Source organism: Capra hircus, chromosome 18, assembly GCF_001704415.2.
Source record: "Capra hircus breed San Clemente chromosome 18, ASM170441v1, whole genome shotgun sequence".
Taxonomy (NCBI): Eukaryota; Metazoa; Chordata; class Mammalia; order Artiodactyla; family Bovidae; genus Capra; species Capra hircus.
Window position 1 is genome coordinate 41332257 of NC_030825.1, and position 26137 is coordinate 41358393.

A 26137-nucleotide genomic window follows, 5' to 3' on the forward strand; every position below is an offset into this window, starting at 1 on the left:
GCTTGCATGGGTAGGATGAAGCACTGTCTCATCTCCCCATCATTCCTAAGGCAGCTGGCTCTGCATCACTGAGGACATGGCTTGTCTTTGTTGCAGGTGATAGAGACTGATCCCGAGCCGGCTTACTCAGTCCTAGAAGAGAACTATCGAGAACTGCAGCTGCAAATCAGTGCCCACGTGAATTTTGCCTCATATAAGTGCCAGACTACCGACGTGCACTTTAAGGAAACACTGATTTACCAGACTCGAGTGTTTGAGTGAGTCATCAGAAGCCTCCTGACACTCTTAGAGTAGTCCTTTCATTCCATCATTCACTCACGCAAACATTTATTCAGTGTCCATGACAGCACAGACCAGAAATAACACCTGCGTGGCATGCACCAGAGGGTCTTCATAGGTCCAATGAAACACTCAGACCCACGAAACTATTCAAGTTCACACTTGAAATCAAGATGTAGACTTGATTCAGCTTCAGTGGGAACAGTCCTTGCAATGGTCCGTATCACCACCCAACGACTATTCTTATTGCCCACCCCTCTGCCCCAAGTGACAGCTCAGACAGTGTCCATGTTGGTGGGCATAAGGTTCACCTTAGCTTGGAAGGCCGTGACCAACAGAAGCCAACATTTCTCGCGAGCACTCCAGGGCCATAGCTTCCAGGATTCCTGCAAGGGACCTGCCTGGTTACAAGAGTCCCTACACTCAGAGAATCCCAGTGCTGTGTCTTCCCTCCAAGTATCATGATTCCTCCCAGCCCGGAAGCAAGTTAGCAATCAGGGCTCATTTTTACTGTAAACAAAGTTGTCTCATAACATAGATGATACTTCTCTCTTATCAGGCTTCCACGGACACAGAACTCAAAAACGAATTCAAAGTCGAAACTGTGCTTAGAAGGAGAAGGGGTTATGTTAACCCTTTATTCACACTCAGTTGGTACAAGGATGCATGGGTCCTGCTCTCAAAGAGCTCATAGTGGGTGTTGGGGAAATGGGTGAAAATGGTTGAATTGATGGTTACAGTCCAGTGCTCTGGGTTTGCAGTAAGTGTCCCAAAAGCAGACCAAGATATGGGGAGAGACAAGTGTCTGGGAAGACTTCCTAAAGTGGTGGACCAGCTGAACTTCAGAAGACAAATAAGAGGTGGCCAGGTGAATAAGTGAGATAAAGGGCCTTCGGGCAGAGAGAAGGCCTGTGACTCTTCTTTGAGAATTACAAACACAAAAGTGTAAACCACTGACATTTCTACTTTGTAAAAATTGGTAATTAATTGTTCAACTCATTCTGCACTTTGGCCCTTAATGTATCCTCTCAAATTATTATAGAACCAAAAGCTAGGAGACAGGAATTGGGATCTTCTGCTGGTGCCCATTTCACCTACCGTGGGGGTCACCAAACTCTGGCCCATGGTCCAAACTCGGCAGCTGCTGATTTTTGTAGGTACAGTTGTGCTGTATGTCGTGTGGGCACACAGTCATGCTCATTTGTCTATTATCATCCAAGGCTGCTTCCCCAGCAAAGGGAGTAGCTACTGCGGAGACCTCTGGCTCCTGATGCCCAAGACCTTTACAGAAACGTCTGTTCACCCCTGGGCCTAAACCAAGAGTGCTTCTGCTGGAAGTATCCTGTGCCACTGAGATTTCTCCCCTTCATAAAAATTTTCTTTAGCCTAAAGACCAGTGCTCATAAATTCACGTAATTCATAAATTCACACAAGCCCCTGAGGCCAAAACACTTGACTTCACGCACAGCTGCATAGTCTACCTGGACTGGATATAGGGAATCTAATCCTTCAACCCCTCCCTTGGACCCCTTCCCTCTGCCCCCGAGTCTCAGCTCCCACTTCTCCCCTAAAACTGGGAAGAATGTGTGTGTTTTTCTCTCACTTGCACAACCATTTCCTTGAATCATCCTCTTGCTGTGACTGTCTGTGATCATGTTTAACAGTGACTCCAGAAAAAGCTTCTGTCTCCCAATTCTTACCACAGAGCAGGAAAACTTGAGGCAAGATGAGGATCCGCTAATTCAGGATCTGAGACAAGTCAGTATCTTAGCCAGTGAAGACACTTCAGGTGGGGGTCGAATGATTTCTGACCATGAGGACATTGTTTCTGGGGGAAAGTGATTCAGGAAGGGAGAGGCCTTGTAGTTTGCACCCGAGGGAGATGCTGTCTTGTGAATGGATTTTGTTTCCTCTCCCATGGGAATTTTTCAGGATGACTACGATGCAGGCTGAGAGCTCAAGGCACACTGTGCCAGGGGTACACAAGACGAATGAAACATCTGGATTCTTTGGCTTGTAATAGCTATGTATATATTTTTGTGTTTTAAAAGGAACTATAATTTTAAATCACATGCTTGATTTCAAATAAAATTGCCTTTGAAGAAACATTTAGGAAACAAAGTGACTTGACTTTAAAAAAAAGTTAATGGTACAGATGATGTGCAGACAGGACAGAAACCGTCTTCAGCGTGTTTCTCACATCCGATCCCTGATCTGTGTGCAGGTTTGAACTGATTAACTCAGGAAATGTGCAGCTGGAATTCAGCTGGATCTCAGAAGAGACAGCAAAGGCTGTCAGCTTTGCCATGCCAGACAACCAAGGTAAATGAGGTGACAGGTAAAACCCAGGGCTTGAGCTGGGTCCCCAATCAGTAGAAGGGTCTGGTTCATGGAGAAGCAAGCACTGCTCCAACCACCCCCTTGGTAGCAAAGAAGCAGAGCAGAGGGCCCCTAGTGTCTGCAGAGCCGAAGGGGCCCAAGAAACTCCAGAACTGAATTCTGCCTCCCTGGGCCCCACAAAGCTGGTACCCCCTCTCACAGACCCCTCGGAGTCTTTTCTTTTAGATCTTAACCTTCTAGAAATGACAGACTCTTGGAGAAGCTGATGAAATCTGTGAACTGACTCCCCAAGAAAACACACACCCATGCCCAATTTGCAGTTGGTACATGTGAAGAGAACCCAACCCTTGGTGGGCAAATGTCCAATACTACTCTCTCAGTTTGGAGATTCCCATGGACTCTTTCCAATGGACTCTTTTTCATGGACCCCCCCAGATTATGAACCCCTGCTTTAAAGCAATGATTCTCCAAAAAATTATTTCACAACCCATTATTCTTAAGACAGATGACCCACAGACATCTACTTGACCCATACCCTTGAGTAAAAAGGAAAAACACTTGAAAACCTGATGTAATTAATAGAAGTCTTTTTCATGAATCTCCTGTGAGACACAGCTAATTCCTTACCCGTGGGGCCCAAAGTTAAGTATACCGGCTAGGAGAGGTGAGCCCACAGACCTCATAGAGGGTGCCTAAGGACCTATATGAGTGGGCTGCCATTACCGCCCTCCCACGGCAAATGCAGAACATCACTGGCACTCTTATCTGCCCCCAGGTTTCTCCCAAAGAGACCAGCTTAGCCAGGGCACGCTGCACACAGTCAGCACAGTGGACAGTGCCGTGGACCACTGGAACGAAACTTCCCTGCCACCCTTCTCTGTGGAGCCCGTCTCGGGTATCGTGCCGGCGGGGAAGACTCAGAAGCTCAAAGTGAAATTCTCCCCATTGGAAGTTGGAGACTTCGAGAGCAATCTTTTCTGCCAGTAAGGAGACTCTCTCCTAACCCCTCTTCTGTCCCACCACAACCACCGTTCTTTCACCCCAGCCCCATCTACAGCCCCACACTAGCACATTTCCCTCTGGAGAACAAGAGGAGTCTGGTCTTTTGTATTGTTCATCAACCCTCTGTGGACCCTGCCTCCTGCCCACCTCCCCCTCCCCGGCCACACACAGGATCCCACTGGGGCACCAGAATGGTGGGCAGCCAGCTGGGCTCCAGTCCTGGGCAAGCATGGCCTTGGAAAAGCTTTCTTTTACCTTTTCTGAGGCTCAGTTTCCTCCTATGTAAAATGCAAATAACAGTACCCACTCTGTAGAGTTGTTGTGAAAACTAAACGAGCTAATTCAAGTGAAGATCCTAGAATGGTGCCCAGCGCACAGCAAGTACAGTTAACCATCAGGTGGTAGTGGCGATGGAGGAGGTGGGCCTGGAACATAGGAAGAGAGGAGCAGATGGAGTCCAGGTCCAGTTAGAGGAGGGCTGATCCAATAATATCTGGCAATGAAAGTCCCTGGGGGCTCCACAGAGGTCACCTGCCTTCGAGGAAGGCTGTGACCCATGGCGTGGGGTGAGACCTCCGTGAGCCATAAGACCTGTGGAAAACGTGCAGTCACACTGCAGGGACCCTTCCCACACCTGGGCCACCTGAGCTCGGTGCTGGGGATAGAGGTCTGCTCACATCTCGTCCACTTTCTCCGAGAAGCTCAGGGTAGTTTTTTGTTTTGTTTTGTTTTCTTAAGGATGCCTGGGTCCTTTTTCGTATCCCATTAGATGCCAATGAAAGAGCCCAGAGGGAAAGACTCTGTGCTGACTTTATAGCAGGGAGGTCTTCTCACCATTGGTAAAGGAAGTAACTTGAGGCCAAAATAAGGCATGCTGTTGTTTAGTCACTCAGTCACGTCCGACTCTTTGCAACCCCATGGATTGCAGCGCTCTAGGCTTCCCCGTCCTTCACTGTCTCCTGGAGCTTGCTCAAACTCATGTCCATTGAGTCAGTGATGCCATCCAACCATCTTGTCCTCTGTCGTCCCCTTCTCCTGCCTTCAGCCTTTCCCAGCATCAGGGTCTTTTCTGAGGCACCCAGAAGGAACCAGAATTCAGGCTCCCTGTACTCAGCCCATGCATGTATTTATCCCTGTCACAATTAATTAGTGAATACCTACTATGTATCCTGTTTAAAGAGTTAAAAGAGTTAACTGATTACAGAGTTATAAATAGATCAAAATAACCTTATTTTCTCAGGATTCCTAACCTGCCACCCGGAGAGCATGGCCCAGTCCTGTCAGCCAAAGGGCGGAGCTCCCTGCCCATCTGCCATTTTGACCTGAAAGATTCAGACTACATCATCAGTCGTCGGCGCAACCCAGACCTCCGAGGGCCTAGTGGTGGGGCTCTGGATCCGAACACCCGGGTGATTGAGTTCACCAGCGTGGGCATAGGAGGGAAGAATCTCCGGTGAGTGGTGTGGGTTTGCCCTAGTTGAGTTCATATCAATTCGTGTTTCTAAAAACCCAGAGGAGAAAAATCAGAGAAGCAAGCTAGACTGACACTGAGAAGCACGCTTGCTGTCCTAGGGGTTGACTTTAGAGAGTTGCTCCGGTGAGAAGGCAGATTTCTGTCTCCTTAGTTTTGACACTCAGGAAATTTGAAAGACATAAAACACGGTCCCTGACCACCACCTAGACCACAGAGGATCACCGGGACAGAAGGGCCCTTGGTGTTCTTATTACTCCAAAGTCCAGAACTAGAGCCACACTTGGGACCCCCAGGTGAGATGCGGTTTTTGTTTCTACAGTAACAAAGTGGCCAAAACAGTTCTGATCCCCACAGAAGGGGACTGTGCTAGGGAACAGTCTAGAAAGTTTTCTGTCAATCCGCAAGCCCCTCTCTCACTCTCTGCTGTCGCTTCTTCCCCTTGGGCAGAACCTTTACAATATTAAACCCGACCAGCAGTGCCTACACCTTCTCCTGGGTCTCTGAAGAAATTGAAAGTCTCCAGAACCCTCCAGCCTTCACATGCCTTACAGAGAAGGGCCTCATCCTCCCTGAAAAGAAAGCTGAGGTATGTGTGAATGGGGACCACTCGACCCAGGGCTTTATTCATCCCATCCGCCTCTGCAGAGCAGGTGTGCTGCAGAGCGTGGGTAGAGTTAGGGAGAGCAGCCTGAGGGTGTGTCCGTCGACAAGTGTTTCTCGGGTGGTTACCATGTGTTAGCCAGTCATGAACAGGACAAACCTGAGCTGTCTTGGTTGGCCACAGAGAAACAGAGAGCTCTAGTATTTGAAGTTTTAAAAATTGATATTTTAAAAGCAAGGAAAAGAGAGCTGGACATCAGTGCCTGGGGACTCTAGGACTCATACAATAGCAAGGAGCCGAGTTATTTTTGTCCAGGGACAGCCGTGAAAGAACAGAGATGGATCTTTACTTGGTCAGGCCAAAGGGCAAAAGAGAACAGCAGAGTCATGTCCCACGATTTAGTCCTAATGTCCACACAGTGATTTAGAGCAGAGGGTCAGATTTAAAGAAAGACAAACTTGCTGCCCAAAGCAGCTGTGTGGGCCCCATGTCCTATAAATTCTACAGAGAATATTGGGGGCAGAAATAAATCCATGAAACAAAGATTACGAATTGAGATGCCTTCAGAAAGATCATAAAAATGGAGAGCACAGGCCAAGGGTCAATGACAGGGAATGGTGGGCACCAGGGTTGGCTGGCCACAGTGCTTCTCTGGGGACAAATCACCACACACAGCAGTGAGCCCAGGGTTGCCAGTTCTCCCAAACTTTTCAGGAAAATTCCTAATTCTACCTGAATCTTTCCATTTTTACATGCCATCCCAAGACATGGAAGCCTAGCCAGCAGAGCCTTAGAAGTAGAAACGAGCGGGACAGAAGCCCTTAGAAATACCTGGTGGGCTGGGCAAACAGACATGGATGTTACTGGTACAGCCAAACTTATGTGCCCTCACAAAGACGGGGGAAAGGAAGTGATGACCTGGCAATGTCGCCCGGCACAGCCCCAGGGCTGGCATGCCTTTAACATACGTGGAGCAAGCTCATCGAAGTGCCTCTAACCACTGTGCTCCAAACTGTCTTCTTAGGTTATCTTCCAGTTCACACCTTCCCATCTGGACATCTCGGAGGCATTCTGGACTTTCTTAATCCCCGAACACAACATCACAGTCCCTTTCCTGCTGGTAGGCAAAGCCACTGACCCTCTCATCAATTTGGACAAGTCACACATCAACTTCAGTTGTCTCCTCATGGGTAAGGCTGCCCCGCTGGCATGACCTGTGGGCGAGGGTGTCCCCCCAGCAGGGGAACTCTTCCTGGTATCTTCCAGAAGCATGTCAGAGGGCCTCTTTTTGCTATTCACACGGCCACAGAATATTTAACCTCTCATTCTAATTTCCATCAAGCGTCTTCTAAACCCACACACTAATAACCTAAGAACACTGAGGAAGCTTGCTGCAGAGCCTACTCGGAAGATTCCTTTGGGGTCTGGATTGACTGGTTTAACCCCAGGGCCCCGTATTCGCCCCATCCTACTTGCATGTGCCCCTAGACTGTGGGCCACGGTGGTCACATCCCTCTGCCATCCTTTCACACTCATGTCCAGTTCAGCAAATATTGCTGAGCCCCACATGTGAGCCAGGCACTCTCCTGTGAGCTGGGAATGCAGAGGGCAGCGCCCATGTCCCGATCTTCATGATGGTTACATTCTAGCAGCAGGAAGCAGGCTACCAATAAATGAAAAGGTGAGATATGTAGCGTGTCAGGTGTGGATAAGTGTTCCAAAGAATAAATGAGGGTAGGGGGAAAAGGAGTGCCAGTGGGCAGTGGGAGGGTGACATTTGAGCAGAGACTTGAAATAAAGGAAATGATGGGCAAGTCCCCCTGTAACACCGTGACTCTATCACATGGATGTGATGTTTTGTGTATGTGTGTGTGTGTGAGAAATACAACTGAAGTCAGAGGATTTGTTTTAGTAATTCATTAGGCTAGTTATAAAAGCAGCATTCTTTATAAGTCAATCAATGTGGTATTGTATAAGGAAAAATATAATAATCACTGCCCGCTTCCCTCATTTTTCCCTTTCCATCAGAGGAAACCATTGTGAACAGTATGATGTATATTATTTCCATACATTTCTTACACTGATACATATAATAGATAGGAGGAGATTGTGGCATTTAATCAGGTTTTGAACAAGTAAGTGGGCAATGTAGCATAAGAATAATAAGAAGACAATTTAGGAATGCGGTGATGGTGCATTTCAATATAATTATTACATCGCCAGATTAAAGAAGAACCCGGTATTGGCATATACCAAAGAGTCATTGCTAAAAACTCAGCAGACATTCTCAACAAAAACTCTAGTAGTAAAATAGGAACAGAGGGAAAAACCTTGACTAAAGATTAACCAAAATCAAGAGGCAAATATTACCTGGTGGTAGACCACTGAAGTCACTTCAATTAAAGTCAGGAATTAGGCAAGAATGGACATTGTCCCTGTCATTATTGGACACTTTGTTAGTGATTTTAGCAAGTACAATAAAATAAGAAAAGTAAATAATCAGCATAAACGTTGGGGGAAAAAAGAGACAAAATTGTCTCATTATGCTATTGCTAATGACGCCATACACAGATAAAATCAAAAGACTCTAGAGAAAAGCAGAATGAACTTCTAGAATCAGCAGGATAATTTAGGAAGTGGCTGTTTGCAAATCGTATGCAAAAATCAATGGTTTCTCTTTCTTCTAGCAATAAGCACCTAGAAACAAACAGAAAATTCTGTTCAATACTGATAAGACCTATATAATAGCTAAGGATAAATGTAACAAGAAAAGCACAGGAGCTATATGAATAAAACTATAAAATCTTATTAAAATGCCCTCAAGCAAAATCTGAACATTTATCCATTCTCCCAAGAATTAAATACAAATTTAATCAAGTTCTCAATAAAATCCCAGCTAGTGTTGTCTAATAAAATGCAGGATGCACTGTTTAATTTGAATTTCATATAACAAGGAGTGATTGTTTAGTATAAGTATGTCCCATGCAATATTTGGGACATACTTATACTAAAAAAAATTGTTTGCTAAACCTGGCAACCTTAGTCCTAAAGGATTGACCTGAGGGCAGAATTTGGTAAAATGATTCTAAAGTTTATGTAGAAAAATAAATGCTCCACAGTAGTCAAGGAAAGCAAGAAAAAGCAAACTAGTGACAAGAGATACGTTAGTCAGGGCCCTGTCAGGACACCCGTGACACACCTGAAAGCTAATTCAAAAGAGTGCGATGCACAGATGATTCACAGAGATACAGGCAGAGGGAGGGGCCTACAAACCCCCATTAACAAAAGCAGGAAGGCATTGAGTCTAAAGGAGCAAGAAGGATCCCAGGAGAGCTGCGGCCCAGGCTGAGTGGCCGCCTACGAGGAACAGACCGTTGATGGGGTACAGTTCTAGAAGGAAGAGCTGGAGCGCCTTGAGAGGAAGAACACTTGTAGAGTAAAAAGAAGGAAGAGAGGTGGCCAAAGGCTGAGGAGCTTGGCAGAGGGAAGGAAAGAAGCTGGAGAGTCCCTTCTAAGCAGGCTTCCTCTCGCCTGCTGAGGTGCATCAGGAGCAGGCACGAGGCCTCCCCTGAGGGTGGTGTTTCCTCCTCAGGCAGAGAAGCCAGGGAGACTGTGAAGATCATCAACAAGGAGGAGCAGGAGTTCCACTTTGCCTTCCAGGACACCTCCCGGTATTCTGAAGCTTTCAGCAACAGCCTGGTTGTATGTCCCATGGAAGGCTGGGTCCCCCCACTGTCCAGGTAAACAGAAAGGAAGCCCCCAGGGCCGCCCTTGCCCAGTGGCGGGGGTCCCAGGCCTACTAGCCAGGAGAATCAGGTTCCTTTAGAGTGCCCCATCTCTGAAGTCTCTCCCAGGTCTAGAATTTGGAGCTTCCCAGTGAAGCTAGTGGTAAAGAACCCACTTGCCAGTGTAGGAGACATAAGAGATGTGGGCTTGATCCCTGGGTCGAGAGATCTCCTGGAGGAGGACATGGCAACCCTTTCCAGTATTCTTGCCTGGAGAATCCCATAGACAGAGGAGCCTGGAGGGCTATAGACCCTAGCGTCACAAAGAGTCAGATACTACTGAAGCAGCTTAGCAGAGTGTCCCATCTCTGAAGTCTCTGCCAACTCTAAAACTGAGACATTACTGTTCCATCTCTGTCCTGCTTATCCCCTGTTGATTAGTTTCATGATGAGTCGTAGAACAACTGAGAACTTTAAGCACTTTTTCTCAGTATCTTCTTATGCTCATATTCTTTTCCACACTGTCCGCTGTGTTTGTGAATCCCTAAAGCAGTGGCCTGCCGTGCCCGACAAACTTTCAGAACTCACCCTGATATGGAGTTGGGCTGCCTTCCCCTCCAGTGCGTGTTGACCCATGGGGCTTATCTTCTTCAGCTTCTTTAACAGATTGGTCTAGTTACCCAATCTGCTGTCGTCTTCCCCAACCAGGTTCCCAATTGATATTTTCTTCACACCGAAGAAAGAAGGAGATGTGAACTTTAATTTGATCTGCAATGTGAAAAAGAAAGCCCACCCTCTGACCTTAAATGTCAAGGCTGAGGGCTACTCTGTGAACGTGGAGGTCAAATGCAAGGACAGGAATGGCTCCATCACTCTCCTGACTCCCAACCAGACTACCACTGTCAACTTCTATGAGGTAAAGGTGTGAGAGGGCACTGCTTTCTCTGCTTCCACACTGGCTGGGGAAAGGAGTGCATGTGAGCATTAGATGAAGCTCTGTTTCAAATGCCAGGGAGATCAGAACAGAAACAAGCCAGCAGCAGCTCCATCCCCAGAATGTATATGGTTTTGATGTGAAAAGAAAGCTTTTCACATGATATAATAAGAAAGCTTTTCTTACTTTACTTTTCAGTGGGTAGAGAGATGGTAGGGAAGGGGAAGAATGCTTATCTTAAACATATAGGAAGGAGGTTTTGCTACCAAGTGAGCTCTAAGAATTCAGCTGTCGCCTTCCTCTTCAGATAGGAAGGACTCCAGCACTTTGTAGCTGCATTATGCTAATGATACTCGCTCAGCTCACTAACATCACGGGCTGTCGCTGCTTCCCAAAGGGTATTTCCCCCAACACGTTACATACCCTGACCCCAGAGAAGGGAACCATAGTTTGTACTCACTCAATATACAGCTCTGTTCTCCCTCAGGTGGAATTGAATGAGTGTGTCCAGTGTGAATTCAGCTTTATCAACACTGGAAAGTTCAACTTCAGCTTCCAGGCGGAGCTGTCCGGCCCCAGATCTGCGCTACAGTACTTGGAATTTTTACCCACCAATGGCAGTGTGGACGTGGGGCAGAGTGCACATGCCTCCCTGTCTTTCCGGCCATTAAAGAAATGTGTCTTGAAGGGTCTGGAACTCAAAATCAAGGTGAGGCATTTAACATTGTCTGACACTGAACGCACTCACAGCATTCTGTCTTGAGAACTGTGTCTGATGTCCACCCTTAGCTGCAAGGCAGGATGGGAAGTCAAACATGTTTCCCAGGCAAGTTGGCAGCCAATCGGAGTCCTGCTAATGAGGAAGCCCCAGGAAGCAGATGTTGGGTGGGAACTGACAGGTCTCTGCACATCCCTCTGCCTTCGAGCTGAATTATTGCTGCAATGATTCAAGAGCCAATATAGGGCCTGGTTGCAGAGTCATCCACCTTGGTTTCCTTAAAGAAACTTAGAGCCTGAATCAGAATCTCTGAATCAGAACCTCTGCAGAGATTCTGCACATGGAGTCCTGGGACCTGAATTCTTTTAAAGCACCTGACTGCTTCCCCCCTTCACCCGAGGGTGTAAGGACCCTTTCGTCTCACTTCTTCCTGTCATCTCCACTGGACATTCTCTCCTCGACAGATCAGCCATGGTCCAACATTTACATGCATCATCTCAGGGTGTGCTGTGAGCCCAGCTGTCCACTTCTCCTTCACCAGCTACAACTTCGGCACTTGCTTCATCTACCAAGCTGGCATGCCCCCATACAAGCAAACCCTGCTTGTCACCAACAAGGAGGAGACAGCTATGAGGTAAGCAGACTTCCCAGAGCTTCCAGATGATTCTGCCACTCCTGTGGGTCCTACAGCCTCCACACAGCTGAGGTCCTGCCAAGACAGAGAAAGGATTATAAGAGAGCCTCTAGCACAGATGGGCATGAATCCTGAGTATCCTTTCCTCACTGCTAATACTGATATTTGGATAGCCATGAACTACTCTGCTTTAAAAAAAAAAGAAAATCCTCTTCTGGAAGTGAGGAGGACAATGCCAGGTGACCTGACAAGAGGCTTGATGAATTGCATTTATTTTCCTCACGTAATGAACGTGGGAACTCAGATTTGGAGAGTTAAAAAGTTAATTTCTTGGGCCAGTGACCTTGCAGTAAAAAGCAGATCTATACTGAGCCTTGGAGAAGGAAATGGCAACCCACTCCAGTGTTCTTGCCTGGAGAATCCCAGGGACAGGGGAGCCTGGTGGGCTGCCGTCTATAGGGTCGCACAGAGTCGGACACGACTGAAGCGACTTAGCAGCAGCAGCAGCAGCAGCAGCATACTGAGCCTTAGCCCTCTGATTCAAATCCAGCCTCTCTGTACCATCCCTGTGTAGAATGTTCCAATCCAGATTTCTGGGCCCTATTCCAGACCTAACAAAACAGAATCTCCCGAGACAGGCCCAGAGACCTGTGTTTATTAAAAGTTCTCTAGATCAGTGCGCTGCAGTTGAACTGAAACTTCAGTTTCAGAAAAGTTGTCCATCTGCAGCGCCCAATATGGCGGCCTGTAGCTACATGTAGCTACGGAGCCCTTGAAATGTGCCTCATGCCACCAAGGAACAGGGTTTGTTATTTTAATTAATTTTAATTTAATAGCCACATGTCTAGTGGCCAATAGCACAGGTTCAAATCCCAGTTCTTCCCTAGCTATGTGACCTCAAGCACATGTTTTTTGCTTCTTTTTTTAAATTAATCTTTATTGGAGCATAGTTGTTTTACAGTGTTGTATTGGTTTCTGCTGTATAGCAAAGTAAATCAACTGTATGTATATACACATCCCCTCTTTTTTGGATTTCCTTTCCCATTCAGATCCCTGCAGAGCATTTGATGTAGCTCCTTGTGCTATACAGAAGGTTCTCATTGGTTATCTGCTCTATATATAGTAGTGTGTATATGTCAGTCTCAAGCTCCCAATTCATCCTGCCCGCCCTTTCCTCCTTTGGTATCCATACATTTGTTCTCTGCATTTGTGTCTCTATTTTCACTTTGCAAAAAAATGTTCATCAGCATCATTTTTCTAGATTCCACACATAATATATGATTTTTTTTCTCTTTCTGTATGACAGTCTCTAGGTCCATCCACATTTCTGCAAAGGGCCCAGTCTTGTTCCTTTTTATGACTGAGTAGTATTCCATTGCACCTTCTTTATCCATTCCTCCGTTGATGGGCATTTAGGTTGCTTCCATGTCCTGGCTGTTGTAAGTAGTGCTGCTCTGAATGTTGGGGTGTTTGTGTCTGTTTGGTTTTTTTAAGTCCTTATTGAATTTTTCACAGTATTGCTTCTGTTTTATGTTTCGGTTTTTTGACCATGAGACATGTGGGGTCTTAGCTCCCTGGCCACTAATAGAGTCTGCACCCCCTGCATTGGAAGGCGAAGTCTTTTAACCACTGGACTACCAGGGAAGTCCCTATCTCTCTGAATTATGGTTTTCTCTGTATCTATGCATAGGAGTCCTATGGTAGACCCATTTCTGGGTCATATGGGTAGTTCTATTTTTGGATTTTTAAGGAACCTCTATTCTGTTCTCCATAGTGGCTGTATAAATTTACTTTCCCACCAACAGTGTAAGAGTTCCCTTTTCTCCACACCCTCTTCAGCATTTATTGTTAGTATTATTTTTCGATGATGGATATTCTGACCAGTATGGGGTGATACCTCATAGTAGTTTTGATTTGCACTTCTCTAATAATTAGTAATGTTGAGCATCTTTTCATGTGTTGTTGGCCATCTGTATGTCTTCTTTGGAGAAGTGTCTATTTAGGTCTTCCACCCATTTTTTGATTGGGTGTTTTTTTTTTATATGGGACTGCATGAGCTGTTTGTGTACTTTGGAGACTAATAATCCCTTGTCTGTTGCTTAATTTGCGAATATATGCTCCTATTGATGGTTGTCTTTTCATCTTATTTAGGGTTTCATTTACTGTGCAAGAGTTTTTAAGTTTAATTAGGTCCCATTTGTTTATTTTTGGTTTTATTTTCGTTACTCTAGGAGGCGGGTCAAAAAAGATCTTGCCATGGTTCATGTCAAAGAGTGTTCTTCCTGTGTTTTCCTCTAGAGTTTTATAGCATCCAGCCTTGCATTTAGGTCTTTATAAACTCTCAGTGCCTCCGTCTCCTTGCCTGCAGTGGGGGATAATAATAGTACCTCCCCAAGGGTTATTAGGAGGATTCATTAGCTCATTTAGAGAGAGTACTTAGTGCCTGGAACATAAGAAATGCTCAGCTATTTTTATCTGCTGCTACTTTTGTGGCAGTGATACTGGTGGTAATGACGATTCTCCTGAATGTTACATTACAGGAGTGTCATGTAATTTTAAATACTAATTTAAAATCTTGTCTGCCTATATTCCTTCCTGCCTAATTTAATTGAATCTGACTCTTCCTTTGTTTTAGGCATTATACTCTATTTACTGCCTTAGCTAGAGTCCTTCTCTACATACTTGGAAGACAGACAAGGAGGGATTGTAATGGAGGTATAGTTGCTTCCCATCCACAGATGCAGGAGGGTGGACGTGATCTTTGAAGGTCCCTTCTAGGTGAGCTATTAATAATAACAATAGCTCAACTTTAGGGATGTTTCCTCTGTGCCTTTAGTGGCTGATTTAGTCACTTTATCTTGTTTAATCCTCACAACAGCTTCATGAGAAAGAGGTCGCTACTCTCATTTTACAGATGAGGCAACAAGGACCCAGACAGGCTGAGTAACTGTCCTTAGGTCACATGGAAGTTGGGGCTGGAGCCTGGGTCCACACCCTTGTCTGTCTCTGGACACATCCTCCTCCCCACCGTGCTTTGCCACCCAGTTCCTCCAGGAAGCGCACCCTTCTTCCAGGAAGCTACTACACCATGAGCTTCAAGGAAGAGAGGGTGAGAGAGTAAAAGGAGCCCTGGGTAAAAGGTCACGAGACTGCCTTTGAGGCCTGGTTCTGCCAAGGTCTCGGGATGTGATCTGGGGGAAGTGACTCAGTCGTGCCCAGGAGACTGTAGGCTGGACCACTGCTACAGTCCCTTCCAGCCCTGAAATTCCAACTTCAGGACAACACAGCAGGACATACTGCAGTGGGTCCAGCTCAGAGAAGCAAGGGGCTCATTCCCTCTATGTCAGCCATTTGAGAGCTCACACAGCTTCCTTCTGATTTCCTCCAGCTTGGATTGTTTGTACACCAACACCAGCCACCTCGAGGTGAATTTCCGAGTCGATGTGATAAAGCCAGGAAAGACACTGGAGATCCCCATCACCTTTTATCCTCGAGAAACTATCAGTTATCGAGAACTCATCCCCTTTGAAATCAATGGGCTATCGCAGCAAGTAATTGAAATCAAAGGGAAAGGAACGGAAATGAAGGTGAGCGACAGCTGGGAGGACCATCGGGCTTGGCGCCAACACCCCCTTGCCCTTCTCAGCCACCTTGCCCACCCGAGCCCACACTCCTCCGACTCCATATCTCCTGCCCCCTGGCTGCTCTGTCAGAGGTCAGCCAGTCCCATCAAGGCAGATCAGACCCCAGAGAATCACATAGATCTTGCCAGTACCAAACATTACTGTATCAAAAGATATAAGTAACCACAAGCGCTGCAGAAACATTCTTTTTTCTTGGAGAAGTTTGAGACTATCAGATGCAGTATCCCAAGCAAGCCCTCTTCCTCCCACATGAGAGCATGTAGTGTTTTCAGATTACAGTCTTAAGGTTTGTTTGAAGCACTGTATGCAGACATAAGTTTCAGTTATGAGACATCTTTCCCTAACACCACATAGACTGACATTCTGAAGCCAGCCCCAACTCCCAGGATCCCATCTGACTGAGGGCCTTCTTTCTAACCAGGTGCTCCTGGCAGGAAGGGGATGGTCTGGTTCCACCGCTTATCCTTTCTTCTCCATGTCCAGTATACATTTCACGTGTCTGGTGGGAGTTTTTGCATTTATTAGGCAGTTTTAGAAGACTGAAGACCTTCTGCAATCCTCAGCAATGCATGGGACATTTCAGCAACCAAGAGGAAGTGGGAGGGGTGTGTTCCTGGCATCCTTCCCATCAATCCAGGGGAGCCACAGGATCAGGCCACCTGGTGTGTCTCACCCAAGCCAGTGGCGGGGTCTCTTCTGAAGTCGTGCTTTCTTTCACGTGTTCATTCATTCACTCACGTCAGGTGCTTTGCGGAGACTCAAATGTGTTCTCTGCCCTCCAGAAGCTTACACGCTGGGGCCAGAGACTCTTACCTTTGTAGACAGCATGGAAACCTATGGGCGGGATGGACAGATCCCATCTTTCCATTAGGGGGAGGCGTGCTGCTTATTGACTGGTCAAGTGACAGTGACCCATGGGTGCTGTTTATGTGGGTCACACCATCGCGGGGGCAAGGCCCAGCCTGATCTCAGCCTGATGCAGGCCAGCACTTGGATCGGGGCTTTAGATGGGGACTTGAAGGTGTATCTGCTTTTCCCCCTTCCACTGCCGTGGTCATCTCTCTCTCTCAAGGCTCTGTCTCCTGCCCTCTTCCAGTCCCTCTCCACAGAGGAGCGAGCCTGGGCACACTCCCAAGATACCCATCTGAGGGGACCGCTCCAGGCTGCACTGGCTTCCCACTTCTCCCAGAAAAACGCCCGATCCCCCTCCAAACTACCTTCCTGTGTTCCCCGCCTCGCTCCCAGCCGCAGGCCTGACCAGGCCACTCCCTCCAGCTCAGCGCCTTGCCACAGCTTGTCTCCTCCTTCGGGGTGCAGCCCCACGCCACCCTGACTTAAATCCAGCTGCTGCCCTCCAGCAGCTCCCCGTGTGAGCACGCCTTCCTCAGGGAGGCCTCCCTCACCCTCAGACTGGCTCAACCCTTTGTACCCCGAGCCTTTCCTTTTAACGTCTCTGAACCCACCTGTAAGTACGTAATTGCGCAACAAGTTGTTTAGTGCACACTTGATGCACATAAATGTTTGCTGAGTGAGCGAAGGCGAAGGCCCGTCCAGCGTGAAGAATGGAGGCCACAGGAAGAGAGGGAACCGCCCTTGCCTCACTAGGATACACACACCATGTTTCTCTTTGTCATTAACTGCTGACCCCTCCCTCCCAACCCCCCTGCTCTCTTTCTTGTCCACAGATTTTAGTCCTAGATCCAGCCAATAAGATTGTGAAGTTAGGAGCCATCCTACCTGGGCAGGTGGTGAAAAAAATGGCTTCCATCATGAACAACAGCCAAGCCCAGCTCACATTTAACCTGTCAGTCATGTTCTCAGCGGAACTCCAGGAAACCAAGGTTGGTGATCAGGGTCCCAGTGGCGTCTTCATGCCTCCGCACCTCACGCTTCTCAGGCAGCTTCGGTGTGCCAGGCCATTCCAAGTGCTCTCCCTGTCTGATCACCTTCATAAGAAACGGTACAGGGGAGTCCCTGTTACTCTCCTTTTGCATGTAGGGAAACCACAGCTTGGAGAGCCTCTTCCTCTAGAGGGTGACAGAGACACGCAGAAGTCCCCTTGATAGGATCCGGAAGGTCTGCGCGCAAATGAATATATGTACATCCTCATGACAGGAAATTTGAAAAATATGGAAAATCACAAAGAAAAACATTTGGCCTATAATGTCATGTCCCGAAATAATCACTTAACATTATTGTTATTTTTCTTTCCCCTGCTTTTCCTACCCATTTTAAAAATAAATTACCAACTTTCAGATTGTTTTGAAACCTGCTTCCTACCAGTAACTCCTAAACATTCAGTTTCATTTGTTCATCTGTACCTTCATTATGTAGATGAACCAAGCCTCTATTTCTGCTCATTTCAGGTGTTTCTGGTTTTTTAATTTAATTTTATCTAATTTTATAAGCAACATTGTAATATCCATTTAAACAAACCTTTGTGTGCACGCATGACGCTCTGCTGAGCATATACTCCTAGAAGTGGGCTTCTTGGACCAAAAGGAAGAGTGTGTTTCAATATACATCATTCACCTGCCCCCGAAAGGCTGTCCTTCTTTCCGCTGGAGTCCGCCATGTGAGAGAAACATGCTTGTTGCTAAATCCGTGTCCTCGGGCTTCCTGCATAGGGAACCCACAGCCCTGGCTGCCTGCTTCCTCTCATAGTGTTTGGATGGCCCTTTGAAATGGGACCAGATGTACTTCATCTTGAGGATGGACTGTATCCATTCCTTCATTCGGTTCATTCTTACGGTTACTCAGTAACCCATCCTCGCAGCAGGACCTCAGAAGTGGAGCTCCAGGAGTGCCCCACTCTCAGCTGCTGAGACTTGCTGTCGTTTTATCCAGGTCATCACCTTGTCACCATTCCGCAACATCACTCTGAAGCCCAGAGAGGTTCGGAAGCTGGAAGTCACCTTCGCCCCGCTGAAGCGTGTCCCTCCCTTCTCCGAGGAGGTGTTCATGGAGTGCATGGGGCTCCTGCGGCCTCTTTTCCTCATCAACGGCTGCTGCCAAGCCCTGGAGATCTCCCTGGACCAGGAGCATCTTCCCTTTGGACCAGTAGTGTGTCAGACACAAGCCACGCGTCGCATCCTCATGTTGAACACGGGTGACGTGGGTGCAAGGTAGGAGAGCCCCCTGGGCCTGGTTTCCCATTAACTATCCTAGGACCCTCTAAAGTGGGTACTTGGTGGTCCCCATGCCACAGATGGAGTTAAGGCTCAAAGTGGTGCCCACCAGCAGGTGCCTGCCCAGTCACCATTCAGCACGTTCCCACAGCTGTGCCTGCTGCACACCGCCCACCTGCAGGGGGCGCCGTCCACACCAACCTCAGTGGAACAGTGCCCTGAAGCTATGGTGTGGCAGCCTTGGCGCTGGAAGCACTGGTCTGCACCATCCTGCCTGGACCAAGGGCCAGACCACAGAGGCATGACCACAGGGCCAGCAGGCCCCAGGGCCACCAGGATCAGGGGCAGCTCTCATGAGAAGGGATCATCTCCACCCTCCTGGATCAGACCCGAGAGGCAGTGCAGGGATCAGTCATGGCTACCAGCTCGGGAGGGTTCCAGTCCTGGCCTGACCACATCCTAGCTGTGTGACCTCAGGCACCCATTTAAATGTGTTCATGCACATGTCCCCCCAGTGGGTGTCACTTGTGGACAGAAAGATAAGATGCACCCCTTTCCACCCTTCTCAGCCCCTAGGGAGAGTGAAGAGGTCGCACCCAGGAATGACTTGGCCTTGGTCCCACACCCCGGCTTTTCCTGGCAGTCTTCCTTCTCCTAGGTCCCAGGAAGGGCACAAGGGGATGCACCTCCCATCTGAAAACCAGACTCAGTCTCTCTTCTCAGCAGCGCTGAGGACACCACCAGGATATTAATAAACTGTCCTCCTTGTCTCCTGTCTTGGAAAAGGTTCAAATGGGATGCCAGAAAACTTGAGCCTCTGTTCTCCATCAGCCCAGAAGAGGGCTATATCACTGCAGGCATGGAGGTTTCTTTCGAAGTGACTTACCATCCTACCGAGGTGGGCAAGGAGACTCTCCACAAAAACTTGCTCTGCTTCATCCAAGGAGGCAGTTCTCTGAGCCTAACCCTGTCTGGAGTGTGCGTGGGACCACCTTCAGTAAAAGAGGTCAGTAGGTGCTGCCAACAGATGGACCAATGGTGGAGTGGCCCAGCAAGCCCCACAAGAGAACTCAATCAGACTCTGTTCAAACAGTCCTCAGTGCCCACATCAAGCCTGCAGCCCTGCTCCCTCCACCACAGGGCCTCTGCACGTGCTCTTCCCACTGCTGACTTACTCCTTTTCCCCTCTCCCTTTAGCTAATTCCTATTTATTCTTCACCTCTCGACCCAAACATCTCATTCTCAAGGAAGGTTATACTGACATCTCTGGCTAGATCACATTCTGTCACAAGCTCTGTAAGTAAAGGGTGACACCTGGGTTAACCTCTGCTCACCCTGTCGCTAGAAGCCCTAGCAGTGGAGCTCTGATAGTTCCTGGCAACATTGCTTACGGTCATAATGACACCCGATCTCCATCTCTCGCTGTTTCAACAATGTTATGCACATGGAATAATGCAGTATGTTATAAATGTCTATGGACAAATCTTGGCAAGAACATATACTTTCATTTTCCTGGGTGAATGAATATGTAAGAGTGACATGGCTGGATCATAGGGTAGGTACACGTTTGCCTTTCTAAGAGCTTACCAAATTGTTCTCCAAAGTGGTTGTGTCATCTTGCATCCCCATCAGCCACCTCAGATGTTTCTACTTGCACCACATCCTTGCCAAGGCTCAATACGGTCAGGTTTTTAAAAATTTTAGTCATTCTAATAGGTACATGATATCTTGTGGTTTTAAATTTGGATTTCCCTAATGACCGATGGTGTCAAGCATCTTTTCAGGTACTTCATTTCCATCCATCTATCTTCTTTATTGAAGTATCTGTTCAAGTCATTTTCATTTGGGTTGTTTGTCTTCTTATTTTACTGTGTTTTGAGAGCTCTGTGTATATTCAGGACATAAGTTTTAAATTTATATCTTCAGTCTGTTTAGAGTTCATTTTTGTATGTAGTATAAGATTATGGATCAAAATTCAAAAAATCCATTTTTTGTACACAGATATCCAGTTGTTCCAGAACCATTTACTTAATAGATTGTCCTTTCGCCACTAAATTGCCTTTGCACTTTGGTAAAAAACCAATTGACCATGTATGTGTGGTTCTCTTGCTAAACTATTCTCATCCTCTTGGTGAACCCTTTGATTCCCTTTATACCAGCGCAACATTGTCCATATTGCTAGATTCGGTGGCTAGTTCTCATTGTTCATCTCACTTGACTTGTCAATGGCATTTGAACACCTTGAACAAGCCCCTCGCCCTTCAAGCGCTTCCTTCATCATGTGGCCTCCAGGATACCGCCCTCTCCTCGTTTTCCTCCCACTTTAATAGTTGCTGCCTCTCATCTCCCCTTCTGATTTTTCTTAACATTGGAGTGTGTAGAATTTTAAGAATTGGTTCTAAAATTCCTTCTTTTTTTCTAAATACACTTACTTCTTGATGATCTCATCCAGTTTCTTGGCCTTAAAAAAAAAAAAATTGCTATACAGCTCCCAAATGCGTGTGTGTGTGTGTGTGTGTGTTTGCGCAAACTTTCCTTTGCACCCCAGACTTATAAATTCCGCTACCTGCTTGAAGCGTCCGTCTTCTTCCAGGTGGTGAATTTCACCTGCCAGGTGCGCTCCAAGCACACACAGACCATCATGCTTTCAAACCGCACCAACCAAACCTGGAATCTGCACCCCATCATTGAGGGCGAGCACTGGGAGGGGCCCGAGTTCATCACCCTGGAGCCTCACCAGCAAAACAAGCCCTACGAGATCACCTACCGGCCCCGCACCATGAACGTGGAGAACCGCAAACATCAGGTAGGTCGAGCCCCACCTCCCGCATCGGTTTCCTGGCATGGTTGGATGAAGGAGCTGTGGGAGAGAGAATGTTAGGACAAGGGGGGGCCCTACAAATAATGGGGAAACCACAGGGAACTGTGTCCAAAGCTTATCAAGACCAAGGCTTCCCTTTTTGTCCATATATTTTCATGTTGAGGGGCTTCTCTTGGAACCAAAGGCTCATCTCTGAAATGAAGTCCCGGATGAAGCATCATGCAATTAACACTTAATTTAAGTGCATAAATAACATCAAGGTGACTGTGATAAAGATTAAAAAAAGAAGCCACAATCTTCTACTACCCTCACAAAAAAAGAACTGTTTCTCTCTGTCTTCTTTACCAATCCTTACTCAAGGACAGCCATGGCTGCCGTCATAGCATCCTCAGCTTTGCGTCCTGTTTACTTTCCCTTTACATCACATCATGGGCATGTTTCTATTTAACTGTGTAATCTTCATGATAATCATTTTTACTGATTGATGAATATTTCATTGAATGACAGTTCTAAAATTTATTTAACTCCCCCAGTTGTTGGATGTTTAAGTTATCTCTAAATTTTCATCAATAGAAGCGATTCTAATATACACATGTATCCCCGACGGCTCAGTGGCAAAGAACCTGCCTGCAATGCAGGAGACGCAAAAGGCTGGCTCGATCCCTGGGTTGGGAAGGTCCCCTGGAGGAGGAAACGGCAACCCACTCCAATATCCCCGCTTGAAAAATCCCTTGGAGAGAGGAGCCTGGCGGGCTACAGTCCAAAGGGTCACAAAGAGTCAGTCATGACTGAGTGACTGAGGGCACACGTTTATGTATAACTTTTTCCTCTGCAGGGATTTTTTTGTCAGTAAGGTCCTTGGGATGAGATTCCTGGTTCAAATACACAGGAACATGTTTATGGCTCTTGGAAACATATTACGAAGCTGCTTTCCAAAAGTGTTAAACCCATTTGCATAACTTCGTTGAGCCCATGTCGCTGCCATGCCTGAGAGGTGGCTGATAAAGGACCCGTGTGTCACGCTCACCACAGTTGTTCTTCTCTTAGGGCACCCTCTTCTTCCCCCTCCCAGATGGGACTGGCTGGCTGTACATGCTGCACGGGACTTCCGAGCTCCCCAAGGCGGTGGCCAATATCTACCGTGAAGTGCCATGTAAGACACCCTACACTGAGCTCCTGCCAGTCACCAACTGGCTGAACAAGCCCCAGAGGTGAGAGAATAGGTGGGGGGTGAAGAGGGGAGGAGGGAGGACCCACAGTGCCGAGTCTGGCCCTTGGTGCTGCTGCCAGGCATTGCCTGACCTGCGCCCCACAGAGCGTGTCCTGTTCAGGGCTGCCTATGAGCAGCTGATGCCTTGTAAGTCTCCCGGAAGAGCGCCAGGCACAAAATAAGTGCTCAATACATGTTAGCTGTTATTATTGTCAAAATGATCATTGTGGTGGTTATTACTGAGAGCCCTGTTGTATCACATCAGCCCACTGGCCAGATCCTCGGATCTTGTACTTGCAGAGAGAAAAGAAGCTGGAGGAGGGAGGCCAGCCAAGTCCCCTTCTTTTATGGAAAAGGAGCCAAAGGCTAGGAGCAGACAGCTACCTGCTCGGCATAGTGGATAAAGGCCCAGACCCACATTTGAATGCTAGTTCTGCCTATATCTCGGCATTGTTACCTGAGCATGGCGTCTTCCTTCTCTCCGCCTCAACTTCTTCCCTAGTAAAATAGAGAGGATAACGAAATGTACCTCCTACAGACACTGCGGCAACTGAAAGCCTGTAATGTAACCCATGTGGAGCAGGACTCAGTACCTGGCACGTAATAGGGAGTTGTTAAAGGGTAGTTCCTGTTATTACTAGTGACAGTGTGGAGGCTAGAACCCTGGGCCCACATGCTTCCTGTGAAATCAAGAGTGGACAAGGTGCCTTGCCTTCTTTCCTTTGGGCAAACTATCTCATTTCGCCTTCTCTTCTTGCACCCCTGTGTTCCCACAGATTCCGGGTCATTGTGGAGATACTGAAGCCAGAGAAGCCTGACATGAGTGTCACCTTAAAGGGCCTTGACTACATTGATGTGCTGTCCTCCTCCAAGAAAGACTACAAGCTGAACTTCTTCTCCTACAAGGAGGGGCTGTACACAGCAAAGGTATCCACTGCCCTGGGACCCTGGAGGTCTGGCCCTGAGGCTGATGATCCTGGTGTTGGGAGGGAAGATATACCCTCCCTTATCCTGCAAGACTGACCATTTAGGGGGACCAGACCCTTTAAGATGAGACTAGATAGCCAGCCAACATGCAGGCCCATAACAAGCCCTCAAGGTGGCAGAATCACGAAAACCCTGAAGCAGTAGGTAACACTGGGCATCAGACACCAGACCACAATAATAAGAGCAGAAGATCCCTTTTCTGAGGGTTTAGAGAGCGCCCAGCATCAGGCTGAGCCCTCGACACAGCTAGTGACGTCAGAGCCAGGATTCATCTCAGAGCCGGTGACTCCAGGACTCCACAGGGTCCTTCACGCGTGAACTGTTCCTCCTGACTTGTTCATCAGTTCAACAAGCATCTCTTGAGCACATGTGCCGTATGCTATACTACGTGCTGATAACATAGCAGTGATCAAAAACAGACGCAGTCTCTGTTCTCCTGGAACACACAGTCCAGTGGAGGAGATGAGCGTTCATCATGAAATTGCACTCTGAATGGGTCATTTCCAAACGGCGTAAGTGCTCTGAGGAAAAGGAGTGCATGGTTCAGTGGCTCACTGAGAGGTCAGGGCTGAAGAGAACTTACAGGAATTGTCCACCTACAGATAGTGCTTGACACCAAGATGGAGGATGGAATCACCTAGGGAGAGAGTTTAAAGTGAATAAACAGCACATGAGCACAAAGAAATGGCAAGAATGAAGGGAAACAATGACAAGTACTGGCGAGGGTGTGGGGAAGATGGGTCTTTCACATGTTGCTGGTGGGAGTGAAATAGTGAAGCTACTTTGGAAGACAGGCTGGCAGCTCCTCAGATGGATAAACATAGAGTTACCATAGAATTCAGCAATTTATTCCCCAGATAAGTGAAACATATGTCCACACAAAAGCCTATATATAAACGTTCATAGCAGCATTATTCATAAGAGCTAAACAATGGAAACAACCTAATTTCCACCCACTGGTGAACCAAGAAATACAATGGAATATTCTTGGGCAATAAAAAGTGACAGGAAGCGAGCCCTGCCGCAGGCAGCACTGCGATGAGCCCTGCAAACATCACGCTATGTGAACAAAGCCGGCCACGAACGGCTGCATGTTGAGTGATTCTTTTTTAATATGAAATGTCCAGAATAGGGAAGTCTATAGGAACAGAAAGTGACTAGCAGTGCCTAGGACTAGAGGTGATGGGTTAGGCGGACATGGGAATGATTGTTACTGGATAAAGGGGTTCTTTTGAGGGCGCTGAAGATAAGTGGTGATGGCTGGACCACTTTGTGAATAAACTAAAAAAGCACCAAATGGTACACTGTAAACAGGTAGATTCTATAACATGTGAGTTGTGTCTTAATAAAGCTGAAAGGAAATATAAGACATAAAGTACAAATCAAGAAGTTCTAATACCCATCTTATAGAAGCGCCTGAAACAGAAAAACACGATCATAATGAGAAGAAATACTCTTCAAAATGACTGAAAAAAAAAAATCCAGAGCTATTTGACAAAGTCTGGGTCTTCTAGTTGAAGAAGCCCAGTTTATGAAATGAGTCCTGTGATTATCCTCTCTGCCTTGGGCCACGTTCCTGATTGCAGTGCAGTGAGCTAGTCTGAGCAAAGCATATCAGGTTTGGTGAACTGAGGAAGAGGAAGTTAACAGTTGGGGCAGTTGGACAGGGAAGAAGATTATTTGAAGTAGTAATTGTTGAAATTTCCCTGATTTTATTTTTAAAAAAAACAATTTATAAATCCAAGAAACTTGGTAGAGTTTTAACAGGAGAAACAAAGAAAATCATGCCTGTGCACATCATAGTAAAACTGCTGAAAACCAAAGATGAATAGAAAACAACCAGATAAAAAGGTTCTATAATGTACAGGGAGACACCAATAAAGAATGGCCACTGACCCCTCTTCTGTGGCTCTTCCAGCAGCCCTCTGAACAGTGCTGAAAGAAGAGACCGTCAACCTGGAAATCTTTATTTACTGAAAATATCCTTTAAAACAGACAGTAAAATAGACATTTTCAGATTTAAACAAAAAAGGATGAGAGAATTCATTGCCGGCCCTCTGGCCTTGCTGCAAAACATGCTAATGGATATTCTTCAGTCAAAAGGCACCGATGCCAGGTGGGAACGTGGATATCCAGCTCTAAAAATAGCAAATAAGTGCATAAATATGAAACATATCTATTTTTATTCTTAGAACTTTCTTTAAAAGACAACTGGCAGTTTATAGTAAATATAATTACATTGTAAGGGGGACGAATGCATGTAGACATAAAAGATACGGCAGCAAAAGCCCAAAAGGTGGGGTGGGTAGGTAAGTGAGATTACACCTCAGTAAGATTATTGTATCTGTGAAGTAGGACGTGTGAGATCGGAAACAAAGCACCAGTTACGAAGTGGGAAGTGATAAAATACCAACTCTACATTAAATGTTGATAAGTTGTCAGTTCTAGAGCAACTACTAAAACTATGTTATTTAAAAATATAGCTAAGAAGCCATAGAGGAAATAAAATGCATTCCAAGAGATTTCACATTGATCCATAAGAAGGCAGAAAAGTAGCAACGAAGGAATTAAAAAAATAAAAGACAAGTGGAAAGGAATAGCAAGAGGGCTGACTTCAACCTAAATGTATAAATGATGGCT

The 26137-nt window shown here is 46.7% G+C and overlaps 1 protein-coding gene across 1 annotated transcript in view; it reads left to right on the forward strand.

Moving 5' to 3' along the window:
• HYDIN (HYDIN, axonemal central pair apparatus protein) overlaps positions 1–26137 on the forward strand; it is a 346678-nt gene that overhangs the window by 314239 nt on the left and 6302 nt on the right. Inside the window, 17 exon segments of the mRNA XM_018063160.1 lie at positions 97–257; positions 2504–2601; positions 3395–3602; positions 4862–5074; positions 5543–5681; positions 6721–6886; positions 9289–9436; positions 10130–10337; positions 10843–11064; positions 11538–11707; positions 15096–15294; positions 17037–17192; positions 18199–18476; positions 19266–19485; positions 21073–21285; positions 22348–22511; positions 23287–23437. Coding sequence (XP_017918649.1) covers positions 97–257; positions 2504–2601; positions 3395–3602; positions 4862–5074; positions 5543–5681; positions 6721–6886; positions 9289–9436; positions 10130–10337; positions 10843–11064; positions 11538–11707; positions 15096–15294; positions 17037–17192; positions 18199–18476; positions 19266–19485; positions 21073–21285; positions 22348–22511; positions 23287–23437 — 3114 coding nt within the window.